The 14959-nt window shown below is 41.7% G+C and overlaps 1 protein-coding gene across 1 annotated transcript; it reads left to right on the top strand.

The window, feature by feature from the left end:
- The first annotated feature begins 336 nt into the window (after window positions 1-336).
- On the top strand, window positions 337-4028 carry LOC138956520 (E3 ubiquitin-protein ligase TRIM45-like). Its single transcript, XM_070327859.1, has 3 exons — window positions 337-503; window positions 2225-3349; window positions 4014-4028. The coding sequence occupies exons 2-3, from the start codon at window positions 2234-2236 to the stop codon at window positions 4026-4028; spliced, it is 1131 nt and encodes a 376-aa protein (XP_070183960.1). The 5' UTR covers window positions 337-503; window positions 2225-2233.
- The last annotated feature ends 10931 nt before the right edge of the window (window positions 4029-14959 follow it).

The following is a 14959-nucleotide window of genomic DNA, read 5'->3' as shown; positions in this document are numbered from 1 at the left end:
ACACACACACGCACACGCACGCACGCACGCACACACACACACACACACAAGCACGCGCGCACACACACACACACACACACATACACGCACGCACGCACGCAGGTACGCACGCACGCACGCACGCACGTACACACACTGACACACACACACACACACACACACACATACACACACACTACCCTAGCAGGACCAGGGCCTGACTACTTTAAACATACGTTTTAAAAAAATCCAGAACCTAATTCCATTAGTTGTGTTTAATTGTTGAATATTGCATTTCAGACAGAATATCATGGTTGCTTAACTGTTTGGCACGAGTACAAACTCGATATCAAGCGCCTGTCAAATTTGTCACACTCGCGTGACCCAGCTGTCTGACACGCTCGCACTGCGCTGTGTTGAAGGCGTAACACTACGAGGACACAGTGTGGCCCAGTCTTGACGCTGTGTGTTCATGTCATCAGACATATCAACACGTGGGAGTTGCTTAGTGTACATAACATCAGGTGAGCGTTTAATCTTTCAAGATCATATTTTTATGTAGACCAAGTCTGTTTGTTGGTTGGTTGGTTAACCTTTTATATCGTGTCTTCCACAAAATGTGTGCTATCCGATACCAATGGACATTTGTGTCCTTCCTCAGTTCACGTACCATGCTTAACACTATTTGCATTCATGTCTATCACTGTAAAAATAGGGTTCTAAAGTTCATTACTTTCACATTTGTTACTTCCAATCTTGAATCAATTGTGTAACCGATCGAGACGCGTTCATAACAGTAACATGAGGAGTATCAACTTAGAAAGGTTCTACTTTCGGTTTCCGGGAAATATGTTTTCGGTTCGCTTCATCATGGCTGTGAGATACTTCGAGTGATCGCTAGACTTGCTGTGTGTCTTGTTGCTGTGCTTATTCTGCTTGCTGCAGGGCGTTTTTCATCGACCAGAGCAAGTTTTCTCTCCTGTGTGCAGCAAACCTATTGTGTGGTCAGGTTTTGCTGAATACATCATTCTGTTGAGATTAACATAATTAATATTGTTAAAATTATTAATGTGTGAACTATACTACATGTCATAAAATATTATGCGTTTGAATGTAGATATGTACGATGTCAGATGAGGCCGTTTATTGTAAACACTACCTTATGTCAGATCAATCTGTTGAATATGGAAAGGGAATTTATGGATAGCCTTTCCAGTCATTTTACTGAAATTACAATAAACGGTCTCGATCTCATTACAAACATCTGCATTTAAAGGTATCTGCTTTGCCTGTATGACAGGTACCCGGTAGTATAACAGAGTATAAGCGTATACATTTTAAACATATCTTCGTCAGTGCGTGACAGCTACCACAGTGTGTCAGTAACATGTTGTGTATAGCGCTGTCTGGCCTGTCTGTTTTATTCTAGATGTTTTATCGAGCGTTTCACACGGCTCTCGCATTCTTTGTGCAACAAGGTGGTTGGGTTGAAAACTAGTTGCTATCATATACGGTTGTATTCACTTCCTTTATAGCAATTTGGTTTCAATTGAATGTGTTTGTTTTTCTTCACATGTCAGCATTCTTGAACATGAGAGTAGTTTGTTGATTGAAATGCCTGTCAAGAGACTGGCTGTATTCACTGAGTCCTTGGTGAGCAACTTGGTTTCGATTGACATTGTTTTTTCTTGACATATCAGCATTCCTGAGAATGAAAGTAGTTTGTGATTGCAATGCTTGTTATCATGAGGCGGCAGGAGACTGGCAAATGCATCTCTCACTGTCAGTATTAGAGCGCTTACGTAGCCATCGTTCCTACCTGTCCGCTTTGATAAACACATATTCCATTTCTAGTCTTTCCTCTCCGGGAAAATAAACCTTCTTGTTTTTGTGTAAATCTTATATAGCAGTATGGGTCTGCGTTTCGGAAGCAGACAAACACTTACCGTTCTTCCTGGTGCGCCCGGCAGTAACAACGACTTCCTCTGTGTTGCTACGTTTTGTGTCTGGCAACAGTAACATCAACATGAGCTGCAACAACCGATGCTGACGTCGTCGTCGTCGTTTTTGTTGTTGTGGTGGTGGTGGTGGTGGCTGTTGTTGTTGTTGTTGTTGTTGTTGCTGTTGCTGCTGTTGTTGTTGATGTTGTTGTTGTTGTTGTTGTTGGTCTTGTTGCTGCTGCTGTTGTTATTGTTGAACTCTTTCTTGATTCGCTTAACGCGCCCTCTCATTGTTTTCCCTACAGAACGTAACCATGGCAACGGCAGCTGGTGCAACAACGGACAGTGACACAGAATGCTTCGTGTGTCACGAGCTGTTCAAGAACCCCAAACTGCTGCCCTGTGCTCACGTCCTGTGTCGCCACTGTCTTCTCTCCTGGCTCGCCTCCAACCCCGAGGCCCTCTGTCCGCTCTGCAGGGGCGCCATCGCGGACCCCAAAGAGAAAAGCAAGACGAAGGAATGGGAGGAGGTGGTGGACGCCTTACCGGATGACGTCGCCATGGCAGCGCTGGTGGAGAGTACACGTGTACTGAACCAGGACCACGTGTGTGATGTGTGTCAGTCAGCCGCCGTGTCCATATGTCTGAACTGCAACGACATGATGTGTAAACCTTGCGGGCAGACACACACCAAATACTCCGTGGCCCGTGATCACAAGGTGGAAGACCTGTCCAGCATGACAGCGGAAGAGCTAGCCGCCAGTCAGCCTGACCACTGCAGCGTGCACACCAGCAAGCCCTGCGAGCTCTTCTGTCCCACTCACGGGGCCGCCATTTGCCACCTGTGTGCCAACGCCAAGCACCGCGCATGCCCAGACCTGACGGAACTGGCGGAAACGGCAGAAAAGTCACGTGAAGAGCTTTGTCAAATGGTGACGTCACTGCTGACGGAAGAGCAGCAGCTGGAAGAAGCTGTGGCAGCGTTGGAGCGCCACCTGGAGGCCACAGAGAAAGTTGTGCAAGAAGTTGTTGCTGAGATCGACAGAACCTGCGACCAGTTGGAGACCTCCGTCAAGGAATGCAGGCATCGTCTGAAGAAGATGACGCTAGACGCCAAGGCCAAGGTTAAGGACACAGTCTTAGCCGTCAAGGTCACCTTGTTGGATCACCGAGGCAGGCTGACGTCACACCGACGTGTTGCTGATCGCACCACCAGAGGGGCCACCAATAAAGTAATGTGTGACGTCACTCGTGCTTTGAGGAATCGTGTGAAGGACATACTGGTCACTTGTGGTCAACTCTCAGTGAACTGGACATCGGTTTCCATGGTTACGCTGACCATTAACGCTGCAGCAGTGGCCCGCATTAAGAAGGAACTGTCGGCACTAGGTCAGCTGAAGGTCAAGCCTGTCAGCATCAGTACATGTCAGGTAAGGATGATCTCATTCATCAGTACACGTCAGGTAAGGATGATCTCATTCATCAGTACACGTCAGGTAAGGAGGATCTCATTCATCAGTGCATGTCAGGTAAGGATGATTTCATTCATCAGTACACGTCAGGTAAGGATGATCTCATTCATCAGTGCATGTCAGGTAAGGAGGATCTCATTCATCAGTACACATCAGGGAAGGATGATATTATTGATCGGTACACGTCAGGTTAGGAGGATCTCATTCGTCGGTACATGTCAGGTAATGAGGATCTCATTCATCAGTACACGTCAGGTAAGGATTATATTATTCATCAGTACACGTCAGGTTAGGAGGATCTCATTCATCGGTACATGTCAGGTAATGAGGATCTCATTCATCAGTACACGTCAGGTAAGGATTATATTATTCATCAGTACACGTCAGGTAAGGATGATATTATTCTTCCGTACACGTCAGATAAAGAGGAATTTATTCATCGGTTTTTACCTTCCCCAAAAGCCTTGAGATCCGAACACTTTACACAATAAACTACAGCTTGTTGATGATGTATTTTAAACAGCGTTTACTTATTTTAAACATTCAGATATGGTCAATCGAGTGATCTCTTCACAAATTATGTTTAACTGGAATGCTTTGTGATTGCGTACGATCCACATAGATCAAAGAAGTGTAACCTAAGCAGCTGAACATTATCATACGAAAAAAACATGGTGAAAGAGAGCACAGGAATTGTTAAAGAGTGTCAGCATACTTGTGAATGTGCTACTTACTTACTTTCCATCAAGTAGACAAAATGCGAACAGATGCACGCATTATGAAAAAATAAGGGTTTAAAGAAACTCATTTTAGTAAAATATTTGTTTCCCCTTTTTGTGTGTTTAATTGTTGCCTTTTCTTCAGTTAATGTTAAAGCGATAGCTGGTGTTTTTGTTTTTTCTTCAAATTCTCAACAACGAATTAATCCCCTACAGTTGCGAGGATGGCGTGTACACACAAACCACGGGAAGGACATTGTGCTGAGCAACGACGGTCTGACAGCAGAGACAATGGGGGTTGATGAAAGTGGTATTGTTGTTGCTGACCAGCCCATGGTGCCCGACGTGTTGTATGAGGTGTGTGTATATGTGTGTGTGTGTGGGGGGGGGGGGGTGGGTGGGTGAGTATAATATATATATGTGTGTGTGTGTGTGTGTGTGTGTGTGTGTGTGTGTGTGCGTGTACTGAGAGGTGTGTGTGTGTGTGTGTGTGTGTGCGTGTACTGAGCAACGGCGGTCTGACAGGAGTTAAGGGATTCAAGGCTGGAATTGTTGTTGCTGACCAGCCCATGGTGCCCGACGTGTTGTATGAGGTGTATGAGGGTGTGTGTGTGTGTGTGTGTGTGTGTGTGTGTAAGTGTATATGTGTGTGTATGTGGGTGTGTGTGTGTGTGTTGTGTGTGTGTCTGTATGTCTGTCTGTGTGTGTGGGTGGGGGGTGGGGGTGGGGTGGGTGTGTATGTGTGTGTGTGTGTGTGTTTGTGTGTGGGTGTGTGTGTGTGCGCGCGCGTGCGTGCGTGCGTGCGTGTGTGTGTGTGTGTGTTTGTGTTTGTGTTTGTTTGTGTGCACGCGTGAACAGGCATGAAGTGTCCAAACGTGCACATGCACACGCATGAACGTACAATGTGACGTGACCCATATATATACACCATTTTTATGAATCCTGCAACAGTCAACACAAGGAAACGCAACAGAATCCAATGCCAGTACGTGTAAGTATATATCAATATTACGTCAGCTTACTGTCTTTCTACACATTCATCAGCATTGAAACAAAATATCTGTCGTACAGATACAACTAGACAACATAAAGAAGGAATATACTATTTGCTACCTGCCGTGTGGAGTGGTGCTGATTGATCCCGATCACCTCCGTCTGCCTGACACAGCTCACACTGGATGGGGCAAGGAGGCTGTTGTCATCAGTCATGATGTGTACAACCGTGGTCACAAGGTAAGATCAGCAGACTTTAATTGTGTGTCTGTCTGTGTGTGTATCTGTGTGTGTGTCTGTCTCGACTTAACAGCTTATTGCTGGGAAACTACTGGGCGCAGTTCGTTCAAAAGTTGATACACTAACTTGATAATAGGTCCGATTGATCGTATTAAAACTTCATAATGTTACCTGGGACCTAAATGCCAAATAAATCACAAAAACGACTCTTAACGGTGGGCGCGATTCGCGGTGGGATAGAACAGCCGTTCGGCTAATAGAAACCGCCCAGCCAGCCAGCGACACCAGGCTTTGCGTGCGTTTGGCGGTTTGCCACTTCGCGTGGTGCGCGACCTAATTTTAGCACTCTAGGCATTTGAGTTCACTGGAAAAATTGTCAGAGTTGGTGGCTTGGTGGCCAAAGTGATCAGGGTTCGATTCCTGGCATGGGCGGTCTATTTTTTTATTTTTTTATTTTTTTATTTTTAATTCTTGTTTACTATTGTTTATTAAGAACGTTTTAATGTTTTATTTTACTCTAATAATTTTTTTAATTGTGTAAAATAATTTTTTTTTTTTTTTAAATCCACGTGCACAAGACGAAAGCACGTCGTCCGCCTATGGCCAAATTCCCGGCATGGTCGTTTTTTTTGGTTTTTATTTTCTTTAATTCTTGTTTACTATTGTTTATTATGAACGTTTTAATGTTTTATTTTACTCTAATAATTTGTAAAATAAATAAATATTTTTTTGTTTTTTAATGCACGTGCACAAGACAAAAACGTTCATACTGGGGGAGCGAGCCAGTCTGAAGAGTACTCGGGTCCAGCGCGAGCGTTTTTTATTCCGATCAAATAATGCCATGTACAATGATTTCTTTACTTTCGTTTGGTACGTATCCATCCCGTTTGAAGACATTTCATGATACAGAGGGTTTTTCTTTACAATATGTATATATTTTAAACATACATTTTGTTATTCAAATAGATTCAAATCCTCGTTCTAATTGTCAGTGTACGAGCGCATCCATTCGAGCACTCACTTACGCAACTTTTCAGTTATCATTTAGACCCAGACACACACAGACACATACACACACGTACACACACACGTACACACACACACACACACACACACACACACACACACACACACACACACACACACACACACATACCGTGACTGACACATCAAAACAACATGATGTCAAAAGGAGGACAAGAACTTGAACGACGCAACATTCGACCTGCCGGAGGGATCACGTGTGGGAGTGATGGTGACGACCAAGGCAGAGCTCCACCTGTGGGTCAACGGCAGTGATCGGGGAGTCATCTTCACCACTGTTCCCACGCCCTGCTTTGCTTTCTTTGAACTGCTTTGCAGTTATACAAAGGTGTGTATATGACCATGAAAGAGCTTGTGCCTTTCCTCCCCCAGCACCTCCCCCCCCCCCCCCCCCCCCCCCGTCGCGATATAACCTTGAATGGTTGAAAACGACGTTAAACACCAAATAAAGAAAGAAAGACCCCCCCCCCCCCTCCCCATTTCTTGATTCCACTCTCTGTCTGATTTACCACTGTCCCCACGCCCTGCTTTGCTTTCTTTGACCCGCATAACAGATGTTACAAGGTGTGTATCTGGACATGAACAAGCTGTTACGCATCGCTCCTCCCCCCGCACCTTCCTCTATCTCTCTATCCCTCTCACTGTCTGCCCTGTTTTTGGGTGTGTGTGTATGTGTGTGTGTGTGTGTGTGTGTGGGTGGGTGTGTGTGTGTGTGTGTGTGTGTGTGTATGTATGTGTGTGTGTCTGTCTGTCTGTGTGTGTAATGTGTGTGTGTATGTGTGTGTGTGTGTGTGTGTGTGTGTGTGTGTGTGTGTTTGTTTGTTTGTTTGTTTGTTTGTTTGTTTGCTTGTTTGTTTGTGCGTGTATTGTTATACAAGTGTGTGTTCTCTATTAAGTATACAAGCTAGTAGCCAAGTCTATGTCTGTCGCTTGATCTGTCTGACGCTAGATCTGTCTGAGAGAATGTTGATTGTGAGCGACAATATCAGTGTTTATTTTGCTCTCTTACTGCATTCCAACGCGCTTTTTTTTCTCAGGCATTCGTTCTTCCCCCAAGACACGTGGACTGAAGGAGAACACAGAGATCATTAATACACTGCCTGATGTAGGGGACGCGCTCCGAAGGGAGGACGACTTTATGTTCCATATTTATAAGTAGCTTGTATTTTGCAAAGCAGATTCATGTTGTGCTTTATAGTTGTTCTCTCTTTAGAGGGCCCCAAAGGGGGGGTATCATCACGATCACGGGAAGGGAAATTTTAGCTTTCACGATCACAGTTACTTTGATTTTTGTTTTCACGATCACGAACACCAGTGGCAAATCACGGTCACGGTAAAAGTTGCATGTACAGAAAGCACGTGTCAAAGTAAACACAACCACACAGTAATTCGCTCCTCTGGATCTATATATTGGAACTGTTGCACTTTTTTATTATTATTTTTTTAATTCTCTTTCATACACACATAGAAATACATATCATGATTTGTAATCAGTAACAAGAATGTTGTTTTCATTGTTTTCTCTCTCTCTCTCTCTCTCTCTCTCTCTCTCTCTCTCTCTCTCTCTCTCTCTCTCTCTCTCTCTCTCTCTCTCTCTCTCTCTCTCTCTCTACACTCATGCACATTCAACTCCCACACCCTCACTCACACACATGAATATATACTTGCACAATTTCACATTTCCAGAGCTAAATCTTGTAAACCCATTTTCTCAAAAACTATTGGGTGGATTGAAATTAAAGTACATGTATGTGTGATGGATTCTTTATTTTCAACTTTGCCATACAATTTGAGGTACACCATCGCCTGGTTTCATGGCCTTGGAAACAAACAGGAATGCTACAGGCCAAAAATGGTTTTACCTGAAAGAAGCGCGCAGTGCCAGTGGCAAAGCCACAAGCCTGAGCCTGCGAACAGGCGAGCCAACTAGGGGGGTCCGGGGGCATGCCCCCCCCGGAAATTTTTTTCAAAAAACGGTTAAAATCTGTGCAATCTGGTGCATTCTGGGCATCATTTTCAGGGCTGTAATAGTGTTGTGATCTTGTTAAAAATCCCATTTTAGCCTCCCCCCACCACCATTCAACACACCTCCAAACTGGCGAAAACAACACTACTGTGCGCTGGCTTCATTGAGACCGGCGCCCGGTCGCGTTGCGCGATATTCACACGGATCGTTTTTGCGGAAATATTTCAACTTCACCGGAATAAATTTGACTTTACCGGATTTTGAAAACGGCTTTATCGGATTTCCGGCAATTACCGGAAAAATAGCATGCCTGACAAAATCCCCAACGAACATGACTTTGATCGTCTTTGACATGAGGATCAAGTGACCCAAACTGGCACGTCTCCCCGCCATTGTTTCTGAATTTAACCCATTGTTGATATTAACGTTTACAGGCGCTAAACTAAATCCAAGCTTAATGCAAAGAAGCGACAATTAGAATCTATGCTAAGCGTGTCCACGTTGCTGGGATGAAAAACACATTTCTAGTTTCGGTTTTGGCTACACGCAGACTGATCTCGAGCCAGTCGAGGTCACACTGAGCGAGTGACAGCCGGACGTGGCAATGTCGACAATGTCAATGATCTCACTCAAACTCAAAGATCTTGAACAAATTTCAAGATCTTTGCCTACATTCAGAACAGTCATAGAGCAACATAGATCAACATACCTTGATATTTCGTCTTCGGAAAGACCGACCCGTAGCCTGACCTTTCCACCAAGGAAGGCATTCTCGCCGCCTGCTTTGGTCTGGCTTGAATCCACAAAATATAGTTCGATGACAGTACCGCTGCACGCCATTTTTGATCTTCGAATTCGAATTTGACTGAATGCACTCAAAACTTTTTTGCAAGAAGCCCTTCCATTGCGTGAAGTTTGGCAGACTTTTGCAATTTGCCTTCTGATTGGATCTCTTTTTTTGTGTGATTGGTTCTCTTAAAGGGAAGCAATCACTGTCAAAATCATATTTCTGAATGTGTTGTTGCTTCCCTTCAATCGGGATTGGCTCCTTGACGAATAGAGGATCATAGAGTGATACAGCTGTGAAAAATGTACGTTGAAAATAAAATGCTTTGCAATAATGCCCATCACGATCACGAAAACAAATGACGATCACGATCACGAGACTTGATTTTTTTGTCATCACGGATCACGGGCAAAGTCCCATCACGATCACAGAAATGGAAATTTCGGCAATCACGGTCACAGAAAGGTCAAAAAACGCCAATCACGATCACGATTTTAAACCCTTTGGGGCCCTCTCTTTAGTTTACTGTGTCTATGAATTTCATTATATATTTCAGTGTATTTTTTGTTGAACATTTAAGGACAATGTTGTTAACAGTGTATTTTTTGAGAAAGTGAAATATTAAACATTTTTTGAAATAACAAAAAAACGCGAATGTTATTGAACTTGGTATATAAAGCTCACAGGCACAAAATGGCGTCAAGTCAGAAAAAGTGATACAACCTCCGGAAAAGGTCTCTTGTTGATGCTTCTTTTTTATTTAAAATCGTGAACATGAAGAGCATTAACGAAGAAGGTATTTTTCTCGGCTCGGACATGACTCCGTAGTGTGTGGTTCACGTGTGCGGAATATAATCGATGTTTTGTTGGTGATTATTGACGGTGATCTGTTGCAATTCCGTGACACCTAGTACAGTGTGCTCGGCAAACTTTCCCATACTGTCAGATCACTGTCCAAAATATAGAAAAAATACGGAGATTCTATTCTGAAATGGTCGGTCTTTCCCTTGCAAAGTTTGAAGTGCCCCGAAATTTGCCGAGTCGAGCTTACCGGAAGATTACCATAGGCTAGAATGTACGTCATTCTCTGTCGTGATTTTCCGGCCGAGTGTATTAATGAGCCGACATTCATTCTCAACTTTTAGAACAACAAAGTTTTTGTTGATTTTCGATGAAAAATCATTCTTCTGTGTGAAAATAAGTTTAAAACACGAATCCGATGTCAAACAGCGGTACGGGAAAGGTTTTTCGGCCAACTGCGTGATGCGTCGTGACGCGTTAGTTATGTACTATATTTTCTTCCGCGCATGGACTCGTTTCTACAAGGGGTGTGAACAAACTTTGTTTACTGACTTCCAGCCATGCGATCGTAGTTTCATTTGAAGAAGTCTGCGTTTGAAACGAACGAGAAATAAGAGAACACAGGAGGTAAGTGTTTTGTCGTGATTCTTTGAAATGTGTTATGTACACAATGATGGTAAGTTTTATCAATTTTGTAATTCATATTGCTGTTTGAGACGTGTTTTGTTTGTTTGTAACGATGGTTGAGTGCAAGTCGAAAATATCGCGCGCTAAACGAAGTCTCCGATCTGACGCACAATGAAGAAATTTTATTTTGATTGTTCAGATACGAAGCTGTTGTCGTGACGGATAACGTACGATGCATGGTTAAGCTAATACAAATAGAATCTTTGTACAAATAGGTGGAAAACATTACTATGTTGATTTCTTTTGTTCCTGCGTTGAAAGGGACTTTCTGACGGGCTAGGAAATCGGTTGAGAAAGTACGGTGCGATGTTCATAACGTCACATCATGAGATTACTGTCTTCGGGCTAGGCGCGGAATATTTACCATTTTTATCAATGATTTTCTTTGATTTTCGTTCTTTCAGACTTGTGGTTCATTTTTTTGTTGTTCTTTGTAAATGACCGAGTTATGAGATTCAGACTTTTCTCTGTGGGATTCGTGTTTTCTTCCATGACTGCGTGTACATAACTTCACACGCCTTTAGTTCGAGATAGCTTGTCTGGGTGACGTGTGACATTATGTACACGTTATTGAAATCTTGTTCTGAAGGCTGTGCAGTAGAGAGTTCTCTACTACGATAAAATCTTGTTCTTTTTTGTTAAAAGAATTAAAAGCTGAGCAGTAGATGACTGCATTCAGCTGTTTTTATGACCCTGAAAATGTTCATAACGTCACATCATATCGTTTTGCTGTGATGATAGCAGATAGTGTAAAATCCAAACATTATAGCAAGCATTTCAGAAACTATACATGCATCTATAATTGCACATCGTTTTTTCTTTCAGATCACAAAAGCTACTGCTGAGGGAGCCTGGAAGGTCTTCCTGAGAAATTGGTCTGTGGGAAGAGAAATTTTTTTTTGTTTTTTTTTTTGTTTTTGTGGGTATACCCGTGTGCAACATTCTGCGAGTCTTCAAGGAGGACGGCTACATGATGTCCCTTGAACACTGGGCTTTTATTTACATGTTTGCTGCTAAATCTTTCTGGAGGCATAGCCTACATGAGACTTATGGCTGAGACCAGACTTTTTTTGTGAGCTTCAAGATTTTTATTTACACATCCTGTTTTAACCATCTTCAGAATTGATAACTTATTTCACAATCATATTACACTTATATACTTTTTCATGTATTCTTGTTCCTATGTCTGTTGATAAACAGTGATCATTTCCCAACTGACAAAATCTAAGTGACCAGTACTCACCAGCACTCAATGCATGAAAGATAATCTCCTGTTGTAATGTTATGTACATATTCTCATTTTTCTTGCATTTTCTGATGATGATCTGAATTTATGTTCCAGGGCTGCTAGTTGCTTTTTATATTTAGTCAAGTTTTGACTAAATATTTTAACATCGAGGGGGAATCGAAACGAGGGTCGTGGTGTATGTGCGTGCGTGTGTGTGTGTGTGTGAGTGTGTGTGTGTGTGTGTGTGTGTAGAGCGATTCAGACTAAACTACTGGACCGATCTTTATGAAATTTGACATGAGAGTTCCTGGGTATGAAATCCCCGAACGTTTTTTTCATTTTTTTGATAAATGTCTTTGATGACGTCATATCCGGCTTTTCGTGAAAGTTGAGGCGGCACTGTCACGCCCTCATTTTTCAACCAAATTGGTTGAAATTTTGGTCAAGTACTTTTCAACGAAGCCCGGGGTTCGGTATTGCATTTCAGCTTGGTGGCTTAAAAATTAATTAATGACTTTGGTCATTAAAAATCTGAAAATTGTAAAAAAAAAAAAAAATTTATAAAACGATCCAAATTTACGTTTATCTTATTCTCCATCATTTGCTGATTCCAAAAACATATAAATATGTTATATTCGGATTAAAAACAAGCTCTGAAAATTAAATATATAAACATTATTATCACATTTTTTGTTTCGAAATCAATTTAAAAACACTTTCATCTTATTCCTTGTCGGTTCCTGATTCCAAAAATATATAGATATGATATGTTTGGATTAAAAACACGCTCAGAAAGGTAAAACGAAGAGAGGTACAGAAAAGCGTGCTATCCTTCTCAGCGCAACGAATACCCCGCTCTTCTTGTCAATTCCACGTGCACTGCCTTTGCCACGGGCGGTGGAGTGACGATGCTACGAGTATACGGTCTTGCTGCGTTGCGTTGCGTTCAGTTTCATTCTGTGAGTTCGACAGCTACTTGACTAAATATTGTATTTTCGCCTTACGCGACTTGTTATATTTAGTCAAGTTTTGACTAAATATTTTAACATCGAGGGGGAATCGAAACGAGGGTCGTGGTGTATGTGCGTGTGTGCGTGTGTGCGTGTGTGTGTGTGTGTGTGTAGAGCGATTCAGACTAAACTACTGGACCGATCTTTATGAAATTTGACATGAGAGTTCCTGGGTATGAAATCCCCGAACGTTTTTTTCATTTTTTGGATAAATGTCTTTGATGACGTCATATCCGGCTTTTCGTGGAAGTTGAGGCGGCACTGTCACGCCCTCATTTTTCAACCAAATTGGTTGAAATTTTGGTCAAGTAATCTTCGACGAAATACGGACTTCGGTATTGCATTTCAGCGTGGTGGCTTAAAAATTAATTAATGACTTTGGTCATTAAAAATCGGAAAATTGTAAAAAAAAATAAAAATTTATAAAACGATCCAAATTTACGTTTATCTTATTCTCCATTATTTGCTGATTCCAAAAACATATAAATATGTTATATTTGGATTAAAAACAAGCTCTGAAAATTAAATATATAAAAATTATTATCAAAATTAAATTGTCCAAATCAATTTAAAAACACTTTCATCTTATTCCTTGTCGGTTCCTGATTCCAAAAACATATAGATATGATATGTTTGGATTAAAAACACGCTCAGAAAGTTAAAACAAAGAGAGGTACAGAAAAGCGTGCTATCCTTCTTAGCGCAACTACTACCCCGCTCTTCTTGTCAATTTCACTGCCTTTGCCATGAGCGGTGGCCTGACGATGCTACGAGTAAAATGGCATTGCGTTCAGTTTCATTCTGTGAGTTCGACAGCTACTTGACTAAATATTGTATTTTCGCCTTACGCGACTTGTTTATTTGTACCTTCTGTGTGTCATTTGTTTTCTTATAATTTCTGCCTTTGTAGGTGTGCATCTGTTTAAGATACATCACTCAGAATCCTAGGTGTCTCAGTGTGGCGTTATGTACAATGTATTTTTCCCTCTTATCTCTTACCTGCTACATATGTTATCTAGTTATATTTAGTCAAGTTTTGACTAAATATTTTAACATCGGGGTGTAATCGAAACGAGGGTCGTGGTGTATGTGCGTGTGTCTGTCTGTCTGTCTGTCTGTGTGTGTGTGTGTGTGTAGAGCGATTCAGACTAAACTACTGGACCGATCTTTATGAAATTTGTCATGAGAGTTCCTGGGTATGAAATCCCCGAACGTTTTTTTCATTTTTTGGATAAATGTCTTTGATGACGTCATATCCGGCTTTTCGTGAAAGTTGAGGCGGCACTGTCACGCCCTCATTTTTCAACCAAATTGGTTGAAATTTTGGTCAAGTAATGTTCGACGAAGCCCGGACTTCGGTATTGCATTTCAGCTTGGTGGCTTAAAAATTAATTAATGACTTTGGTCATTAAAAATCTGAAAATTGTAAAAAAAAAATAAAAATTTATAAAACGATCCAAATTTACGTTTATCTTATTCTCCATCATTTGCTGATTCCAAAAACATATAAATATGTTATATTCGGATTAAAAACAAGCTCTGAAAATTAAATATATAAAAATTATTATCAATTTTTTTTTTTCGAAATCAATTTAAAAACACTTTCATCTTATGCCTTGTCGGTTCCTGATTCCAAAAATATATAGATATGATATGTTTGGATTAAAAACACGCTCAGAAAGTTAAAACGAAGAGAGGTACAGAAAAGCGTGCTATCCTTCTCAGCGCAACGAATACCCCGCTCTTCTTATCAATTCCACGGGCACTGCCTTTGCCACACGCGGTGGAGTGACGATGCTACGAGTATACGGTCTTGCTGCGTTGCGTTGCGTTCAGTTTCATTCTGTGAGTTCGACAGCTACTTGACTAAATATTGTATTTTCGCCTTACGCGACTTGTTTTTTTATTTAAAATGGTAACTGTGTCCCTTTGCTACTAATTTCTCAGATTTGTTGATTTGGCACCATTTTTAGCTGATATGGGCACTTTCATCCTCTGACTTTGCGTGCCGTTATGTACACATAGGTTTCTTTTGCTGTATAGTGGATTTATGGTGGTTTCATCCACAACTTTTACTTCTTAAGGGTTCTTCT

The sequence above is a fragment of the Littorina saxatilis genome, unplaced genomic scaffold (genome assembly GCF_037325665.1).
Source record: "Littorina saxatilis isolate snail1 unplaced genomic scaffold, US_GU_Lsax_2.0 scaffold_1106, whole genome shotgun sequence".
Lineage (NCBI taxonomy): Eukaryota > Metazoa > Mollusca > Gastropoda > Littorinimorpha > Littorinidae > Littorina > Littorina saxatilis.
The sequence above is the reverse complement of the archived record's forward strand: the minus strand, read 5'-3'. Positions and strand labels throughout refer to the sequence as shown.

Excerpts from the sequence above, each read along its gene's own strand:
- LOC138956520 (XM_070327859.1), top strand. The coding sequence starts at position 2,234 with ATGGCAACGGCAGCTGGTGCAACAACGGACAGTGACACAGAATGCTTC.